The 21,611-nt window shown below is 36.6% G+C and overlaps 1 protein-coding gene across 32 annotated transcripts in view; it reads right to left on the bottom strand.

Moving 5' to 3' along the window:
* Numb (NUMB endocytic adaptor protein) overlaps nt 1-21,611 on the bottom strand; it is a 196,452-nt gene that overhangs the window by 14,439 nt on the left and 160,402 nt on the right. For 27 of the 32 annotated variants that reach the window (XM_063241371.1, XM_063241380.1, XM_003472400.5 and 24 more), the window contains 2 exons: nt 17,969-18,001; nt 4,564-4,638 (listed from right to left, as the gene is read on the bottom strand). In XM_063241371.1, the coding sequence (XP_063097441.1) occupies nt 4,564-4,638; nt 17,969-18,001 (108 nt within the window). The remainder of the gene's footprint in view (nt 1-4,563; nt 4,639-17,968; nt 18,002-21,611) is intronic. The other 5 variants (XM_063241385.1, XM_063241384.1, XM_063241394.1 and 2 more) reach the window with 1 other exon arrangement.

The raw sequence follows: 21,611 nt of genomic DNA, 5'->3' as shown, positions 1-21,611 counted from the left end.
TAGTTATTAAACTTGGTCTTGTGTTATTTATAAGATAATAAGTTAGAAGTTTTTTTAGCAGTTATGTATAGAAGTATAAACATGTACCAGTTTGCTCACCATCTTGTTATATATTTATCACTAACACTAAAAATTATTAATTTTTGGCATGCACAGAATTGAAACCAGACATTCAACTCAAAAAAAATCTGATCATTTTTCTACTATAATTAAGAACTATCATCCCAGAAAAAATGATTTCTCTTTGGCCAAGGATTTAGCTCAGCCGAGTAAGCAAGCGCCTGCCTGGAAAAATGCAAAGACTTGAGTTCGATCCCTAGTACAAAAAAAAAAAAAAACCCACCAAAACCCCAAAAAACTATCGCCTCACTTCATGATTGTGCCTTATTTATGCCATCGCTTTTTGATAGTCATGTTCCTACCTTTGTTACACATAATGTGCACATATATAACATATGTAACACATACGTACATTTGTGAACTATTTTCAAGGATGAAGCCCATAAAAAATTTCTGACAGGTACCTTGAGAACTAAAAATTGCAACTACTTTCATCAACTATTCATTTCACAAAGTCAGGGTCAAACACCTCACTAGTTTGTTTATGTTGCCCTGTTTCTTAAAAGTTATAATGAAAAACATAAAAAGGGAAGTTGGTTAGTTGCATATGTTAGCTATATCAGATATTTTATATGCTGCCCAAGATAGTTTCTCTTCAGTGTGGCCCAGGCCAGCCAAAAGGTTGGCACCTAGATCATCTTGAGGCTGGGTTCCTACTGTTTTCTGTGAGAACGAGTCATGTTTCTGTTTATTTGCAGGCTGAGTAATTTTGTACTGCAGAGTACACATTATGTGTAGTATACATGGGGTGTCTGCATTCTGTTATATTCCTTGGAAGTGTCGTTTTTTAAACACATAATTTGATTATATACTCAAATGGATAACTACCTTAGTCTGCCTCACACTTGTGTGGTGAACGGATCAGAGATTTGGCGGAATTTATGAATCCTCTTTGGCTCTCTCACAGCCAGGATTTCTCTTTCACTTTCTAATGGCTGTTGCTGCTTCAACTTTTGTCTTGTCGTATTTTAAGCCACAAAAACCAAGAATTTTCTTTTGGAGTTGTGGCTATTCTGTATGGTACAAAGTAGCATTGTTTTCTGGATACAGGCTTGAAATGGAAGACTCTCAGTGTTACTTCCTTCTTCTAAGTGTCAAACACCCCTTCAGAATTTACTTGCTTTGTATTATTCTCTAGTGCCTTCAAATTTGGTTTGTTTTATTCAGAACTTATAGTTGTTTGCAGGAAAGTCAGGCCAATATGAGTTTTATTCAACATTTGCTAGAAGTGAAACATATTGAAGATACTTTCTAAAAATTGTTTTTCTTCTTGGTAATACACATTTCATTTTCTATTCACAACTAGACTAATTTATCCCCCTTTTAAAGAAACTACCCAAAAGTTACCTAACATACTCTTGAGTAGGGATACTATTAGAACCAAGGTAGGCATGCGTGGGGAGATGGAACAAGACAATTTGACAGTTTCTTGCTTAAAGGTTAAGACCCTCAAACTTTGATTTCCACACCACAGTAAATTTGTACAGATCATCATATGGCTGTATTACAAACACTAGCTCTAACATTATCTTAGTCCCTGCTTATAGGAAAACATAAAGATGGGAAGCTTGATTTGGGCAGAAGTAAATTAATGAATAGAAGTAGCCACCAGGGGGCAACAGCACTTCCCCACTACAGTACAGTGTAAAAGTGGATATGCAGCATTTGGGGGATGTGGTACAGAAATGGAAAGCAGGACCTTGCACTGGCTAGGCAGGCGCTGTGACACTGAGCGTATCTCCCGCAATACACGGCACTTAAAAATACATCATCCAAAACAATAATGAAAATGATACAAGTTCTTAAAAATAAGCTAATTATTGTTTCCAAAAGCAATGTATCATTACTTTTCTTGAACTTGAAACAAACATTCCCTAAACAACCAAAAATAATAAGTCAAAAGACTAAAAGGTAGCTATATTAAAAAGAAACACTCAAATTTATCAACCAAGTTGCCTTTTTATCAACCAGACTTTTGAAAAACTGTCTCTTAAAATTTTTTCACTTTAGATTTCTTGTAAAATTTTAACTAATGATAAAATGTACTTAAATAGTATCACAGTTTCTATGTATAGAGTCTTTTTATTTTTAATCATTCAGCATCAGTTTCTCTACCTAGGACTAGAGGTATTGTTTACCTATTTTATACTATAATGTAATGACATTTTTTGGATCCTAAATGTTAACCAAAGAGCCATTAACTGGAACTTAAAATTTCATTCCAATTGGGTTTCCATTAAATAGTAAGTTAATTAGTTTAACACTTTAAAAAATAATAAGGAGATTAGGTTTCACTACGCAGTTCAGGCTGGCCTTGAACTCACAGTGAGCCCTCTGCCTCAGCCTCCTAAGTGTCTGTCATCTTTACAAAATTTTTAACTATGGAAAAGGATGCATCATCTCTTATACTTGTGGGGATGAAACTCTGAAATATATAAGAACAAAAATAGAACTCAGACTTTAACATTAAGTGTTAACATTAACACTAAAGCTTAGAACATTAAACATGCTATGTTACATAGAACAAAGTGTTGAGAAAATTCTATTTTTTTTTTCTTTTCTTTTTTTTTTTAATTTATTTAAAGAAAAGGAAACGAAAAAAATACATGGAGATTAAAAAAAAAGGGTAGAAATAATTCTAAATTACAGACAAACAAAAGGTAAGAAATTGCCAGTTGATAAGTTACAAATTGTCATCTTCGAAATGGCTGTTCAGGTTATAGAATTAAAGTATATAGAACGACATTCAAAAAAAAATGACCCTACAAACCATTCTGCTCTATGGCCGAACAAAAGCTCCGTAATATGATTATCAGTCCCACCTATTTGTTTTACATCTCTAAGAGGATAAGGTTAACCATATCAAAACAGAACAGAACATTTTAAAAAAAATAAAAAACAATTTAAAGAAATACAGATTTCAAAGCAAGTCCACTGGAGATCTACCTTATCTAACTGTCTCTAGCTTCTTACAAATAGTTGTCCCTAACTTCACCCACTTTCTATACTTATTGCATATTATAGAACTAATCAAATCATTACAGGATGATGGAGTCTTTTTAGGTCCTCAAGTTCCAAATTAGGGAAGACAATACCAACTACCATCGCATCTCTCATTCTCTTTGTGATAGCCGTCCCCATCTCTGCATATGCTGAAGTTGAGCTGAAGAAACCAGTCCAGAGTCATTTTAATCAGCAAGCAATAGATTGCTAGAATTTATATTATATTGCTACAAAATAAGCCTCGGGTTTTTCAGGTCTCTTCCTCAGAGTATTTGTTCCTATCCTCTCTGTATTATAGGGAAAACCAAGTCATAACAAGACAACGAAACAATTTCCTAGATAAACATGCAATGGATAGGACTTATAAAACTATAATATAAATGATCTTCCGTAGCTACTATGTTTTCTCTTGTTATTTTCAATAGATTTGTCGACAACACTGGCTTATTATAGTTAAACATACTATCACCTATTTTTATAAAAACTTATCTTTCACTGCATTGTAGTATTTGAGAGCTGTTACTGATTCATACCAGTATGGATATCCTTTACATCCTGTCATGCTCAGAGTAGTTTCCTCTACTTTTAGGGTTGATTCTAACACGCATACCGATTTCAAATAGGATCAGTCAAGGCCAACCAATAGTCTTATGATTCAGATACAATTAAGATCAGTCATAGTAAGACAATGTAAGTAATACAGAATTTCAGCCTAAGTCAATAGGAAAGTAAGGATAGTTGCCGTGGTATAACCTGCTATTTTTGGTTCTAGAGGTCTGTGTCCTCAAATCTGATATGAGTGGACAGACCAGAACAAATTTAATTCAATCTAAATATGTCACTAGGACTACTGTGTCTTTTAAATCGTTATACACCATTAGCAATGACCTCTGCTTTTTTTTTTTTTTTTTTAAATATAGTTTCAGAGCTGTCTCTACTAAAGACTAGCTTACCGTCTCTGCCTCATGTCTGCTACTCCACTTTTCTGCTATAATTTGTCCACCTTATTCCCTCATTCCATGGTCTGCCCCGTTCACTGAGGCTTCTCTGCCACTGTAGCTGTAATCCTGATATCTCTTCCTCTCTTTCTCTGTAATGTCCTTCAGCGCTCTCTGTAGGGTTGGATTGGTGGCCACGAACTCCCACAGTTCCTCCTTGTCTTCAAAGTATCTTATTTCTTCATTAATTTTTAGAGAGAGTTTTGACGGATATATGAACTTAGGTTGCATATTTTTTTCCTTCAGGACTTGGAATATTTCTGAAAATTCTATTTTTTGTGAAGTAAATGAGTGACTAAATTGTTATAGTCTCCCAAAAGCCCTTACTTCAGACAAAGTAGAAGAGTACAGAGTCGCAAAGACAGGTTAATGGCATTACACTGCTTATTAGTGATAAAAAAAATCGTATCAGCAGCCACATTTAAGCTTATCAAAACCTTACCTTAGTTTTTTCATCCACAACTCGGAGTCCATCTGCTGATACCCACAGAACTGCCTTCACTGCTTTCTTTCCAGTCTTTGAAGAAAAGCCAAAAAAAGGAGGGGAAGGGGGAGACATATATAATATTAAAAAAAGGTAATCATCCACAGAAAATACTGACTGCTGTCTTTCAAAAGTCACAAGTACAGATGAAGTCCAAGTTCAGGACGGTGCCCAAAGCCAGATACTCAAACCAAACTGCAGAAACATTCAGGAAAAAAACAAGCCCAAGCTATTATTGTAGGAACACAATGCAAAACAATAAGAAGTAAGGGGGAAGGAACAAATGGAATTAAAACTAAATATTACATTCCATAAAGGGCAAAGAATTCATAAGAAGATTCTTCACCCATTTAAAAAAATCAAGACAATCCAGAGTCAGGTAAGTGTTTTAATACATAAGGAGTTACACCACAAGTAGCTTCTACAAGTGTATTTAGCGTATGAAGTAACAGCAAAGTCTAAATTGAGATACTGACAATTCTATTCTCTGACGCCAGTGTGTACAGAAGGACCCTTGGTTACCCAAAATTTTCAAGTGAAAAAAGCCAAGAATGCTTCATTATTCTATTAACGATGCTTAAAAGTTACTCTCTCACCTCTCTAGGTTAATACAGAACTAGTTTAGTTTTTAATTTGTCAGTAAGGGCAAGGAGATGTTTTGGGGACCGGCAGACTTTTAAAAGTACAGCGAAAACTGTCCTCTGACATGAATTTTTCTCTTTCACTATCTGAGAAAAAGACTCTTTGGTATAGAAGAATCACATGAGAATGAACTTATTATTTTTCTGTGATGGAATAGAATAGTAAAACTTAACAATATCCTTTCTTCTTAACTGCTCCAAGGGTACAAACAAAATAAACAGAACAAAAGCCGAGAATGAGTATCAGATTATCACAGAAGTATAAATCAAAAGAACCTCATGCTAAGTTTGGAGCAACTTAAGAATGGACAAGTGAGACTAACCAACTACCTACCATTGTCCTCTGCAAGTGTGCAAGCCTAGGAATCCTTGATATGGAGGCCTAGTCTTAAATGAATGGCTAATCCACTTTGGGCACATCATCTCTACCATCACCACCAGCACCACGTATCTGATGAGTCCCATAATTTGTTAGCCCATAAAAATAGCTGGAGAGCTCACAGTCCATTGAAAGCTAATACTCAGACAAACAGAAAATAAATTATACAATAAGAATAGGTGCCAGAGTAGACATGGAAATAATCATAGTAATGCCAGAAAGGAAGCACGATCAAATCTGTCTGCGGAACTGCAGATGGCTGTACCAAGATGACTGACCTAGATCCTGAAATAATCTTTCTTGATGGCCTAGGCAGCAAGTAAGGAGGCAGGGGAGTAAGAGAGGTAGGGAATATGCAAAGAAGAAACAGTATGTGTTGCAGAGATAACATGCAACTCGGGCCCTGTAAATAGTTCAGTATGATTTGAAAGTAGACTGGGTAGCTGGGAATTTAGCTCAGTGGTGTAAATGCTCACCTGACAAGCGCGAGGTTGTGAGTTCAATCCCCAGTACCAAAAACAAAAAAACAAAACAAAACAAAAAAACCTGAAAGTAGACTGGGTGTCTGATGTGCAGTAAGAGAACAGCAGCATGAAAGACGCAGTGTACAGGGCCTCGTATGCCTCTTAATTCTGTGGGCGATTAGAAGCTACTGAAGGAATTGCAATACAATGAAACGGGTTTTTTTTTTTTTGGTTTCTGGGATCTAGCCCAGGGCTTCTTGTACACTACATAAACACACTGTTGCTACACTCACTGAATTTCATACGCACTCCCAGATTTTCTTTTTCTTCTCTTTCTTGGTGGTACTGGGGACTAAATGTAGGACCTTTGTATTCAGCTACATCCCCAGTTTTTAAATTTTATTTTTTTGAGATAAAGTCCCCCTAAATTACTGAGTTGCCCAGGCTGGACTGGCACTTGCCTCAGTCTCCAGACCTGGCTCAGACCTGTGCTTTTACATCATCTTGACAGCAGTGTATAGGAGCTAGAAAGGGATTCACTAGGAGAGTATGTGTAGAATTCCAGGTGTGAGAAAATGAGGGTTGAGTTTTCTTGGCTGAGATAGGCAAGGGGATGAGATGATTTTTGGTAAATACGAGGAACTGCAGATTCCCCTGGGGTTCTTGGTTGGGTAAATGGGTGGAGAAGATACCACCAACTTAAAGAACAGTAAAGATGCAAAATAAGTTTGAGAGGGGAAGAATAGGATTTCAAGTGAAGTGTGAGGTGTCTGTGCAACATTCAAGTAGAGACATGCAGTAGACAACTGGATATATAGGTCTGAAGCTCAAAAGGGAATTCTAAGATGGAACTTTTGATTTGGGAGACATCAATGACTGAAGTCGTAAGAGGGCCAAGGACATTAAGAAGAAGGTTTAAAAATGTAATGAATGGTTGGAAGTATCAAATGTGATCTAATGATCAAGAAAGCTAAGATGGGAAAAGTATCCACTGGACTTAGCAAACAAGACATGTTGGAATGACAGAAGTTGACATGGGAATCATGTATCAGTATGGCTAGGCTGTTGTTGCCAAGGTGTTTGCCAAAAACTTCTCTAAAAAGTTGCAGTGCAGGTATTTTATAAATATGGTTAGCATTTATAATAATTGACTTGGATAAGAGATTAGCTTTTGTAATATGGGCAGGACTTATCTCATTAGCTAAAGAAGAAATTCTCAAGTCTGCAACATAGAAATCTTGCGAGTTTTCATGGCCTAAAGACATGTCTTACAGATTTCAGACTTGGTAACTTGTACAATCAACTGAGCCAATTCTTAAAAACAATCTCTCAGGCACATATGTACACACACACCCCTACCAGTTGTTTCTTTTGGAGGACACTGAATGACACAAAAGTGGAAGTTAGCTTTGAATGGGTTGAGAAGTAAATGGAGGCTTATGAATATTAAATATTTTTTAGAAGTTTTCCTACAAAAAGCAGAACTATAAAAGTAGAGGCAAGGCAGAGGATCATGAAAGTTTATAAAGTTTGTGATAAACTAGCATATTAGGTTAAAAACAGACTAGGCTTTGGAGTAAGAAGTCTGAATTCAGTGCTACGATTCCTAAGCTAAGCAAATGATATAGACCTCTGAGCTTTCATTTTTTTCACCTGTGAAATATCAGTATGCTTATTAAAAGGAGATTATACACAGTACCTGGAATTTAAATAAAGTAATGAATGTTGATAGCTATTTGCCATAGTATTACTCTGGGTAAACTTTTAAAAACCTCTCCTCAATAGTAAAGAGTAACTTTCAATGATAACGACTGACAACAGGTAATATTCATATGCTGAACAGCAAAAGCCCAAATAGAGATAGAGACCAAAGGCCCAGGAAAAAGAAAAGAATAATTCTCAGAACGGTCTTCAAGGAGGCAGGATGGGGTGAAACCAGAGTACAACTTGTAGACAGAGATGTTCCTCTAGACTGGAGGAATGAAGAAAAACGGAGAGGTGTAGTACATACATCTGTAACCCCAGGAGGGTGAGGCAGGAGGATTACTTGAACCCAGGAACAATTTTAGATCAGCCTGAGGGAGAGAGGGAGGGATAGACTGTCTGGGGTTTAATTCTGGTTCAGCAACTTAAAACTTACTTAAATGACCAAGGCTGTTATTTCTCTTCTCCGTGCTTCAGTTTCTATAGCTGTATGATGATATAAATCTCATGTACCTCATGATATTAATGTATATAAAAGGTTTAGAACTAGGCTGGTCATATACTTTACCCTCCTTGTTATGGTTCATGTTTAAATATCCTCCCACAGGCTCATACAGTCGTGAGCAAGGTGGCCTTTCAAAGGTGGCTGAGTCAAGAGTTTGTGATCAGTTTGTTTAGTGCTGGAGTTGACGGTGCTGCACCTTCCCAGACCCAGGTAGCCAGCATACAATATGAGGGATGGAAGGAGGTGTGCTTTTTCCTTTTGCCCTTTTCATGCTTGTCACTTGTGGCTGCTGTGAATGGTTGCCCCTTAGGCATGCCACCTTGCCTTGGAGACAACTGAGTATGTACTGAAACCTCCAAAAATTGTGAGCTACATAAACCTTTTCTTCCTTAATTCTGGGTGTCAGGTATTTTTGTCCCAGCAACAAGAGAAAAGTAACCAAGACAGAATTTGGCTCCACGAGTGGGGTTATTGCTGTGACCACACCTCACCCTGTGGTTCAAGAGCTTTTGGGAATGGCTTGTGGTCAGTTTGGAAAGGTCCAGAGGATTAGAGAAAGTGTAGAGCTGGAACAGCCTCGTCTTGTCAAAGCTCAGAAAATCAGAAAACTAGTAAAAACCAGGCTTAGGAGGTTCCTGCTGGGAAGGACTGCACTGGTTGCTGGACTCCAGATGATGTGTGTTATATATTGTGGCAAAACGTTTCTCTGCATTTTGCTTATGTCCAAAAATTTTGCCTGAAACTAGGGGGATTGAACTCATTAAGTTGGCAAAAGAAATTTCAAGGGCTGGGGATTTAGCTCAGTGGCATAAGTGCCTGCTTGGCGAGAGCATGGTCATGAGTCTGATCCCTGGTACTGCCAAAAAAACAAAAAAATTTCAAGGCAGTCAAATGTTGAGGTGGTGCGATGGCTATTGCTGAAGACTTTTAGCCAGATTTACATAGCAAATCCAGAGCAAAGAGTCCATCAGAATGATTTAAAACGTGAGTCTGGCCAAGAATAAAGCTGCAGTAAAGCTGTGGACTATAAAGATAGGGCTGAGATCTCTATTGTTGAGAAAGAAGAGAACATAAAAGATGGGGATTTAGCCCTTAGAGGGCTGGGGATTTAGCTCAGTGGGGACAGGGATTTAACTCAGTGGCATAAATGCTTGTCCAGCAAGCATGAGGTTGTGAGTTTGATCCTTAGTACCAAAAAAAAAAAAAAAAAAAAAAAAAGCTTTAGGGCATCACAATCAGCAGCAAGTCGCCATGATTTGTAGCCTCAAAACTGCAAAAGTAAAAGACTTTGCTTTAAACAGAAAGCCACAGAGCACTATGTTCCAGAATGGTGACAGCATAGAGAATTTGTTCCTCAGAATCAGGTTCAGAGTGCTCAGCAATCTAGGCACTCCACCCCTACAGCCAAGAGACAGGAAAGCCTGGCTACTGCTCTGGACTGGAGCAGACCTCAGCATCAACCATGTGGCACTGGTTTTAGATGCATACAGAATGCAAGAATCTTGAGGTTAAAAAGGCTTGTGCCTCAATTTCAGAAGGCCTGGGAAGCCAGGCAGTGTGCCCATGAGAGGGCAGTGTGTGAAGCTGTTGAGTGTGAAGCCAAAGTTACAACAGAGAACCCAGAAATTTGGAAGCTAGGAAACCTATAAGGAGGGAGCAAAGACAGCCCAAGAGAGAAGCCATGAAAGCAGAGGGAGTCACTTCTTTTGGAGCTCACAACCAGACTGCTTTGGATGCTGAACAAGCAACTACAAGACCTAACATTTGCCCTGCTGGATTTTTTAACTTTGTTTGGTTCCATTTCTTTGTATCCCCATTTGTACCCTTTAGAATGGTAATGTTTATCTTGTATCACTGAGAGCTGGAAATGTTTAACTTTGTTTTCATTTGTACAGAGGGTTACAGCTAAGAGTTTGCCTGAGATCTCAGAGACCAGACTTTTCAGCAATGCTGAAACTGTTAGGACTTTGGCAACTCTTGGAGATGGAATGTTAAGGTTTGTGTCTAACTGTCTCTCCAAAGTCTTAATCAGTCATGGGGGGTGGGCCTTTCGAAGATCTGAGTCTAGCAGTTGTAATTGGTTTGTTGTCTAGTGCTGGGATTTGTGGTGTGATTGGTGCACCCACTTAGGGGTGGGTGGCCAGCACACAATATAAGAGAGGGAAGAAGGTATGATTTTCCCTTTTGCTCTTTTTCACTCATGACCTTTGGTACTGGCCTCTATCATGAATGGCTGCCCCTGTGACATGCCACCTTGCCTAAGAGCCAGCTGAATATAGACTGAAACCTCCACAAACTGAGCTAAATAAACTTTTCCTTAATTCTAGGTATCAGGTATTTGTTCCAGCAATGAGAGAAAAGTAACCAAAATATTCCTTTTTCAAAGGATGCCTTTTAAAATAAAAGAGGGATTATGGTAAAATCTACAAACAGGAATCACACTGGGGCTGTTCCAGGAAAAATGGGACAAGTCATCCCCACTGACACAGAAAGTTGCCCATATTTAACCAATCCTTATATAACATTTAGTACTTTGCTGGAAGATAGGCTCCATGAGGAAGATTTTTTTTTCCCATCTACTTACTATATTGTTCACCACTGCCTCTCAGAGTTTAAACAATGCATGGAACAAAAGTTTTAAAAATGTTTATTGAAAAGAATTTGCTAAATATCTATTGTAGGGTACAGAAGACAATGACACAGAAGATTGCCACATGACACTGAAAATCCTGTGTAAGATTTTTAAATCTGAAGTTTTATTAACCTGCATGTCATGTAATTATAGCCTGGAATATTCAGCATCTAAAGCTGCTTCAAGGCTGTTAAGACAGAAGGTGGAAAAAGTAGGACATTTTAGAATGAATGAAAGTGTTCTCTGTTATCTTTCTTACAATATTCAGAGAAACATTCAGAGCACATTTTCTTGGCCCAATTATATGGTTATGAAAACATCTGTGATTTTTGAGATACACCTTTATGAAAACTTTTAAGGTGTATACTAATGTATCAGAGTAATTGTATGCCATATTTCATGACCTCTGATGTCTCTAAACAGGGGCAGATATTGAGATAATAAGACTCAAAGACACCTGTAGCTGAAATTAAGTCTAGATTTGCTCTCACAAATTCTATGATAGCAATAGTTCTGCAGTATTGGAAACTTTAGTCTTTCATTCTGATAATACAAACTTTTACGGGAAAAAGACAAAAGAGACCAGTATTGCCTTTGTATGATTTAATACTACCCATTTGCAGTAATAACCCTAGGAAATCAGATCAAAGTTAGCTAACTAAAGGAACTGATAAAAAAGATAACAGTATGAAATATAAACTTACATACACGTTAGCAGCACAAACACCCTTTCATACCATAGGCACTATAAAAATATGGTTGTGTTGTGTAAAGCAGATGTGAGACACTAACAATTATTCTATTATATTGTTCTAATATGTTCCCCTTTAATAACTTCAAAGTTAAACATTGCAGGTCTAAGGCCAGTGGTCTGATCAGAGGATATCAGCATGAAGTATGTCATCTAGGGGGGATCTCCTTCTGAGGGTTGTAGCCATTGTTGATTCCCTATGTGTTTTATTGAGGTCCTATACTGTTCCATTGTTTTGCTGGGTTGGATTTTATTCTCTTTTGTTTTGTTTGATTACATTAAATCCAATGGCAGGATAAGGTATTTCAAGGATGGCAAGATATATTATGGCAGCAATTCTGGATTTATTATTGGCTTATTTTGAAATCCTTTATTGCATTTTAAAATTTTTATTGTTTCTATTTCATTCTGTTCTGTTTGATTTTTACTATGTCTGAAGTTATCTGCAGCTATTTTGAAGACATCAAAATGCATTATGGTAACTATTGTTGATTTTGTAATGTTTTGAAGTCCTGTATCTTTTACACTGGTTTGTTTTGATTGGTTTATTGTTTTATCCTCTTTAGAATAAAATAAATAAAAATAATTTCAAAGTCACAGGTGGAATTCATACTGACTAGAGGTAATATTGCACAAAAGTTTCAAAATGAAGACAAAATTGCTTACTCTTTAAAGAAAGAGTATTACATGGATAGATTATTGGTAACAAACTAGTGAAGTCTGAAAAGGATTAAACTAACTATACGCATAATTCTCAAGTGATCGTTCTATTCTCTATGCAGTCTAAAATTTTAAGAAGTAACATTTGCCTTAATTCTTTTTATTATGGGCAAATATAAACCAAGCATGCAATTAAGCAGGCTGACGGTGAAAATGATAGAAGTTGGTCAATCTATTATAAATTACTACACTGGAAAGTTGTACAATAAGTAAAAGAAATCTATGTGTAGTCTTATCATGAAGAACTGTTAAAGGTACACAAAATGGCTGCAGAAAAGTCACAGAAATAGTAACTTAAGCTAAGCACACTGTAAGATTATTTTCTCCTAAATGTAAAAGCTACCCACAGAAAAGCCAATTGAAATAACTAATTGCAATAAAAAACTATTTCCAGATTACTTTTTTGTTGTTGTTGAAACTACTTTTTAAAAACTAATTTGGGCCAAGCATTTAGCTCAGCAGCATAAGTGCTTGACTGGCAAGCGTGAGGGTGCGAGTTCGATCCCTGGTACCAAAAAACAAAACAAAACAAAATAAAACAAAACATGAAGATAATAAGCTGGTGATATTATTGGTAGGCTGAAAGACTCTTCCATTGCTTTAATTTTACATATTGATGTTATCCTAGGAGAGTGGAGTTGGAAGAATGAATTTTTTTAAATGTTTATATGAAAGACTGGCAAGCTTTTTTTTTTTTTTTTTGGATCTCACTATGTAGTTCAGGCTGTCCTTGAATTCACTACATAACCCAGGTTGGCCTCCAACTTGTGGCTATCCTCCTGACTCAGCCTCCCCAGTACTGGGATTATAGGTGTGCACCACCAAGCCAGCTCTGGCAAGCTTTCTCTATGGAGGGCCAGATAACAAATATTTTGGCCTTTGAGAGCCATGTAATCTTCACTAAAATACTTACCTCTGTCATAGCACAAAAGAAGCCTCAGAAAATAGGTAAACAAATGGATATGGCTTTGTCCAATAAAACTTTATTTTAAAAAACAGTGGAACATAGTCTGCCAATATTATGATCTCTATAAAATTATTGTTTTGAAAGATACTTCATTATATTAAAATGTTGCACCTATATGAAAGCATGTCCTTGAATTTTGTCCCTTCCTTTTGACACCTGTATTTATGATCTATGATTTTAGTGTGATTTGCACCTTAGGTTCTGTCCAAATTGAAAATTCTATTTCTTCCAAGATTACAAAAAGAACATGCAATTAACCAACATAAATATAAGTGATATTTTAAAGGCAAGACAGTTATGCTGAGCATATGATGGATAAGAGCAAAAAGGTTAAGTAGATGTTCTAATGTAAGCCAAAGCAGAGAAATGCTATAAAGACACAAAAAAGCATAACTGGCACATCTATGAGCTATTTAGAAGCAACAGCGTCAAACAGACCAACTTAGTCAGGAGGCAAAGAGCAAAGTCACTTTTTATAAGCAACAATGATCTGCATTTTCACTGTGCAAAGTTCTTTCAGCTACAAACCAAACAGGTCTTCAAGGGTACCCAATGTGTAAAGAATCGCCGCTCAGGCTTTCTGTCACACCTACACACAGAGATAACCCAATCATTACAGAACAACAACGACCAGCCAGGCAACCAAGACACAGCGTGCCTTGTAATAAATCAATGAGAGACTTCTTTCACAGGGTACTGGGCTTCAGCTTTTGTTTTAAACTTGATGAGAAAAAGACTTGAAGTCTACAATTTAGTATTTGAATTTCTGAACTGAAGAATGTAATGAGCAAATACAGTGAGTACTGTATTCCCACAAGCAGCGAAGGGATAGAAACACAGCTTTCTTTAGGACTTGAGATTGACATTCTAAATTTATTACAATACTTTTATTAAAAGGATAGTAGCTTTTAGTTTGGAACAGTAAGATGTATTTTCTACCAGCCCTTTTTTCCAGGACTGGAGGACTGACCTCCCGATGTTTGTACTGAGCTACATCTCTAACTTTAAAAATTACTTTTAAGCAACATCTTGCTAAGTTGCCCAGGCTGGGCCTAAACTTGTGATCCTCCTGTGTCAGCCTCCCAGAGTGCTGGGGCTATCGGCATCCTTCACTTTCTTGAGTGGACCATGGATCAGACATCCTTTGAACAGGACAGAACCGGACATGGGCACAGATGCAGGTGGGTGAGTGGATGTGGTGGATGACACATGTGAAAGTTTCCTTCTAGTTGGTTTTACGTTCTCCGTGAAGTGGGAAGAAAGAAAAAATAACAAAGAAAATCTGGACGTTTAAGAAAAAGGAGGCATCTGAAAACCACGGAATAACTGAGTTAAGATAAAAAGATTGTTCAGAACTTTCTTGAAAAATTGAACTCCTGTTTCTTTGTACGTGGATAGCACAATCCTTAGTATACTTTACAAGCTTTGACTTGAGGCTGGAGAAACAATGGGTTGCCATGGATATAGTTGAAAGAAATACAACTCTGAGGGTTGATTTTTAAAAAAAAGTATAGAAGTCAGGGGCTAACACTTTTAACATACTAGTTGGTTACATCACAGAAAAAAACTGCAACTAAAGGTGAATGGAAATCTTATGAGTATTCTTGCCTTTTCAGTCACTCTGCCATTTGGCAGAATACACCAAATCCTTAAAAAAAAATCTAGTAAAATATTAGAACAGGTAAAGTTTATACAAGCAGGGTAATGAGAATTTTTTGAAGAAAAAAAAAAAGTGAAAAGGTAGCTGGATTATTCTAAAAAATGATCCAGCATGCAGAAAAACAGAAAAGACAATTTGTCACAGAGGCAAAAAAAAAGGGATGTTTAAAATCAAATGTAGATATGAGTACACCGATTTAAAAGTGGTCATAAAGACCACAAAGTGTTTTTCGCTTACGTATTGGGTAAAAACAGTATAAGTATGTTTTACTTTTCGACCATGAATTCATCAAAACTTAATCATTTCTACTGGAGCCATTTAATAGTTACAGAAGCAAATGAACTTGAAAAAAATGAGCAATACTTTCACAGGATCTGCTGCAACAGAACTGTAACATTTCTACTGATTTGCTATGACATACCAGCCCAGGGAAGAGTTTACAAGCTCTAACATCTATGGGGTTAACGGTAGGTAACAAAATGAGGTGTCAAGTGTAGGGGACAACATGGAGTTGCAGGAATTTTGAACAGGTAGCCCAAGGGCACAGCTAACACCCGGGTAGCTCAGGCTACTGCTGTCACATAGAAACCATGCTGGTTTACTAGTTTCTAATTCTTTGGATGTCCTAGTTTTTATGTGCAGTCTCTCAATATTTAAAGTATTTGCAACTAATTCAAATTTGTAAACTCTGTGCAGACCATACAATGTATGCTTACAGAACTGCTCAGGTCCCATAGTTGTCTAGCTTCCTATTAGCTATTTCTCCATTCATTATAATTAAGGTATGTATCAGCAGATGTTAATATTTTTGAATGAAAGAGTATCATGGGGTAGGTGAAAGAACCTTGCACCAAAATTCAGAAAGGCTAAATTTCAGGGTAAGTGCTGCCATTTATTTCTAGCTGGGTGACCTTTTGGAACTTCTGTTTATTCTTTTATAAAATGCAATGTTATGAACTACTGTCTAATTCACTGAGCTGTCTTAAACAGTAAATTATAAAGTAGGTCAAAGCACATCTTAAACTATAAAGCTTGATAACTACAAGTAAATGGCTTTTAAAAGAGACTTAATTAAAACAAAAAGTCCTGGGTTTAATCCCGGTACTATAAAAGAGACCCAATAGAGTAACGTAAGAACATTTCATTTTCTATGTTGAGTCAGTCCCCTCAAAAAACGAGAATACAGATTGCTTAGTTCATGGGGTTTCTCAAATATATTAAAATTGCCCTTTTCAAATGTTAAGTGCCATGTAATACTTGGTAATAAAACATTTAGTTAGTATGACCAATTTACATTAATAAAGCCTTTTTTTTTTTTTTTTTTTTTGAGACAAGGTCTTACTGACTGTGTAGTTCAGGCTGGCCTTAAACTAATGATGTAGCCCAGCCTGGCCTTGAATTTGCATTGATCCTCCTGCTTCAGCCTCCTGAGTGCTGGATTATATATGTGCATCACCAACCTGGCAAAGCCATTTTTTATAATCTCTAAAGAACTGAGTGCACTATTGGATTTCCTAAAGCAACGAACAATTTCATGTGGCCAGTTTGGAAAAAGTTATCTGAGGTCCTCATTTTTCTCTCCCTTTTCTTTTATGGTGTTTGTAATACAATTTTGTAATGGGCCAGATTTATCTGTTCCTTACTGCTAGTTTCTGGAAACACTGACGGCAGTGGTTGGATATAGGTGGTGACTTAAGGGAAAGTGGAAGCATCATATCTTGGCTACAATTTGTAAATTCAGAATCAGGGCTAAGACTAACAATTCTTCCATTTAACAGTTTCTAGATAAAAATTTCTTTCTCTCTCTTTTTCCTTGTTATAACAGATTGAACTCAGGCCCTTTGCAGTGAGCCCCATCCCCAGTCCTTTTAAAATATTTAGAAGCAGCGTCTCATAAGTCACTAAGCCTGGACGCAGATTTATAGTTCTCCTGCCTGATAGTGTGGGACACCATGGCCAGGGGAGAAACCCTGTCTTGTGCTGTTTTATGAGATTCTTCATGTTCAGCTTTCATCAAACTACAGCTGACCTGGCAAACTCCAATCAAGCTTCTTTATCAGCCTATTTCTTGAAGACTAGTGGGAGGATAAATTGAAGGCAACTGAAAAGACTCAAAAGGCTTTAAATTAGTTTTTTTATTTAAAAGCACATTCCTGGTGAGATTACTTTGTAGCATTTATTCAAAACTAAAAAATGATGAACTTTGAAACAAAAATGTATTTACTTGTTTGGGCATTGCTATCTTAAGTATTTCTTCCTTTTCTTTCTTTTTTCTTGAGATGCTGGGGATTTAATCCAGGGCTTTGTGCATGTTAGACAAGTACTCTACCTTTGAGCTACATCCCTGGTCCTAATACCCTTAATTTTAAGGATATCTGAACATTAAGCAATTATTACTAGGAAAGCACGTACATAAACAACCTTCCATGTGACAGATATTTGGTAGACTAATAATTAAGATTTTTTTTAGATTGGCATCTTAAGGTTAAAAATCAAGAAGTTCACATACTTCCACTGATTCATCTCAAATTTAACCTAAATGAAAAAATAATACTGAATGCAACATTTGGAGTCTCTTAAATTTTTACTTGAATTTAGTATTTCTTCCCATTTCTTTATCAATATTGGACAATAAGTTAAACCCACCAGTTAAAAATACAGCTAACATAGTTTTGCAAGAGCAAATAAACTTTAATACCTAGTGCTGAAGAGAAAGCCCTTTTAACTTTTGACTCATTATTGGATTCTCCTAGAAATCAGATTTAGTATCACAGATACATAGGTTACACCATAGATAGCAACTATCTGATTCATTAATTTCTATATACAGTCAAATCAGTTCCTGTTATAAAGAAACCAAAGCTATACTTTAAGTATGTCAGTGCTATACTAGGGGTGTAACTCCTTATATAGCAAGCATGAACATGGCATCAAACTTACTTTTCCAAAGAAGCCTTTGAAGAACTTCCTTTCCTGGAGGAACAGGGGGACAAGTCGAGTGCTATTATTGTATGGGCTAAATGTCCCAGGGTTTCACATCAATAAGCACAAACAGAAGTAAGGGAAGGGGCAAGGTGGGTAAAGGTAGGGAGTGAGAGTTTTAAAAGAGTTATCCATACCAGGAGTGACAAGGAGAAAGGAAGGTGCATGAAAATGCAGGGAGACACGCTGTGTGGCCTAGGAATCCACAGAAAGAGGAGAAATCACAACCTGTATTCATGCAACTAATTTAGTAATCTCTATTTACTTTCAAAACAGAGATTATCCAAATTTGGCAGCAGAGAAAAACATTAGAATACACTTGTTTGGTTTGATTTTGTATTTTAAATTCATAGTAGTGAGGAACAGAAGACTGGTTCCATATATATTTTTCAATTTAAAATCAGTGGCAGCGAGGTGCAGGTGCAATGGTGAGTGCCCACAGTCCTAGCTACTTGGGGAGATAAAGCAAGAAAACTGCTTGGGGTGTAGGGTAAACTTGAGCAACACATAAGAAGTTATCTCTTTAAAAATAATTTTTAAAAAAATCAGTGGTGAACTGTGGCCACACAATTATGTAAAAATGCAATAGGGCTGGGAAAGTACCTCAGTGGCGGAGTCCTTACCTAGCATGTGTGAGGTCCTAGGTGAGGTCCTAGGGTCCCTAGCACCACAAACAAGGCAAAGTTGCAACACATAACATGAAACTGTGAGCATATATCATCAGTCCTTGTACCATTTCTTCTTACTGAGTTCAAGATGTCACCTAGAGAAGTCCATTCTATTTACGGAGAACTTACCCACTGGCTTCCTATTTTCTTATGTATTAGTATCAATTTGTATGTCTTTGTGTGCTATTAATTCCACAATATACACAGGGAAATAACAGATATGTTTTATTCCAGGTATAAAATAAATCACCTATAAAAACACAATGCTAAGGTTTACACTGGAGCCAAGAAAACACTTCTGAGAACCAAACTGTCTGTAGGCCACAGACAAAGTTTAGGAATTAGAATTTTGTTTTCTTTCTAGCCCCCTCCCCACTTTGGCAGAGGGATTTAACTCAGGGCCTCGCCCATGCTGGGCAAGCACTTCTACATCCCAAGCAACATGTAGACTTTGCTAGGACATACCCAACCTCTTTCATTTAATTTTGAGACAGTCTCTCCCCCACCCCACAGTCCCTCTTTCTCTCTCTTTTGGTATTTTTGAGACAGGGTTTCTCTATGCAGTTCAGGCTGGCTTCGAACTCACAGAGATCCTCCTACCTCAGCCTCCCAAGTGCTTGGATTACAGACGTACTCCAACTCACCCAGAGAGACAAGATCTGTTTAAATTGCCTAGGCTGGTCTTGAATTTGTGGTCACCTTGCCTCAACTTCCAGAGAAGCAGGGATTAAAGGCATACACTATCACACCGAGCTTTTCTTTTAAAATGCTGTTGTTTTAAAACACACATATTGACATTTATAAATATGCAATTCTGAAATTATCTAGATAAGAGAAGCATATTCATGGTTCTACCATCAATTTTTAACCATTGTTTATAAAAATCAATGACTAATTAAGCTCTGAAGAATTTATGTGAAGTAGGTGGGTTCTAACTTAACAAACCTCGCTTACCTTTACATTTCTCACTTGGGGATGAACTGTAGTTTAAGCTATTACTTTTTATAATTACCAATGTCTACTTTTGGATAAATTTCCAGGAAAAGACAACTATACTAAAGTTTGACTCAGAGACAATTTATAAATTCATTCAATACTTTGTTTTTTTATTGGTACTGGGGATTGAACTCATGACCGCCTGCTTACAAGGCAGGTGCTTATGCCGCTAAGCTAAATCCCCAGCCCCTCAATACTTTCAAATACTGGAATTTTTTTCCCCTTAAGGTATAGCAATCACAAATAGCATCAAGTATTCCCACAAGATATTCTGAACTTAAAACTGGAAGAATAAGAATGTAACTGGGGCAGTTATGGTAGTAAGACTAAGGCTATTTCTGCTGCCAAGTTTGGTGGCCCTAGTTTTAATAAACTATGAGTAACCATCAGCTTTCAAGGATGCAGCCAAAGTTAAAAGATTCACCATTCTTGAGGGATAGGAAGGGCAGGAAGGAGGTTCGTTAATATTTAATACAGCTCCTAGAAAAGCTTTTGTTAAGTACGGAACCCTCTTCTTAGACCCCGGATGTTAATGAGAAAAGCTGACGTGCAAAATGCATAAAAAGTTATTAGATTAGAGAATATTAATGTTTTAAAAATTAAGTTATGATTCCTTTACCTGCTAAAACAAGAACATACATTAAAACAAATATATCAAATAATGAATAAAATCCCAACATATTAGAAACTGAGAGTATAATGAAACTAATCTAAAACTAAGGCAAGGGAGAGACACGTAAGAGACAGTGGAAAGAAATGACCTTTTAAAATGAAGGGCATTTTGGACCAGAGTGAGACAAAAATAACCAAAGGCTTGAAATAATATTTACAAAGCCAACTGATAAATAACAATATTCCTCTCTCTGTAAGTGACTATGCCATGTGGGCAACAAAAATGGGCAACAGCCAGTTCTGTCGTTTTTCTTATATAATCTAAATCCTGTAGTAGCTGGTAAGTAAAATTATGTCACAAAGGAAATGAGTTGAAAATAGCTATAACTAACACTATGTATAGAAAGTGTAAGAATTTTAAAAACATGCTCTTAGGAACACATTTTTGAAACTGTCTTATTTAGTGAGGGCATATTTTTCATTTGAGAATATCAAATACGCAGATGGCTTCCAGCCAAGGTTCAAGTAATTCTAAAGTATAAGGGACTACTTTGGAGGGGAAAAACACCTCCCTCCACAACTATTCTTGGAAATTATTTTCTTCCTCAGTTCTCCACAACTTTAAAAATTACTAGAAATGTTAAATGTTTATAAAGGTCATTTGTATAAGTTTAAAATATTTGGTTTACTACTTAACTACATAATTCTTTAAACTTTAAAACTTTGACATTCAAATTAATTCCAAAGGTGTTCTATTTGTGTACCTTTATATTTGTTTCCATTTAAGAAATTTTAAAAGGAAGTTGTATAGTTAAAATCAAGCTAATAAAAACCTCCAGACACAAAGTGGTTGGCACAATTTTAGTAACTCAAATAGCAGGTTGTAGATCCTCAGGGATTTTTGTTAGAAGCACGAGGGGCAAGGGGCAAAATGACACCTAGCTATGTTGATATTGTAAAAATGTGAAAAGAGACCAACATTATGAATCTAGGAACCTACTAGTATGATCTGAGAAGAACATCATCCTAGAGACTTGGAGCTTGCTTCAAGATTCTCAGTACTGCACTATGTTTCATTGAACATAATAAACAGGAAGTCTACCCCATCATCCAAAAATTCAACCACATTTTTTAGTAATATATGTCTGCCAATGCAAAGATATACATATTTGATCCAAGTCTCTTCTCCTGGATAGCATTTTTCTAACAATTTTAAGTAACTTCTTTATGACAGCTCAGAAGGGGTCAATTTCCCCTCAAAGTTCAAAAGTTTAAGTATGTCCAAATAAGTAATCGTCTAAACATTTCTGTATCTCTAATCTTTT

The sequence above is a fragment of the Cavia porcellus genome, unplaced genomic scaffold (assembly GCF_034190915.1).
Source record: "Cavia porcellus strain 051 isolate PalLab524CR breed Dunkin Hartley unplaced genomic scaffold, mCavPor4.1 scaffold_31, whole genome shotgun sequence".
In the NCBI taxonomy this organism is placed as follows: domain Eukaryota; kingdom Metazoa; phylum Chordata; class Mammalia; order Rodentia; family Caviidae; genus Cavia; species Cavia porcellus.
This window is presented reverse-complemented; position numbering and strand designations above follow the sequence as displayed.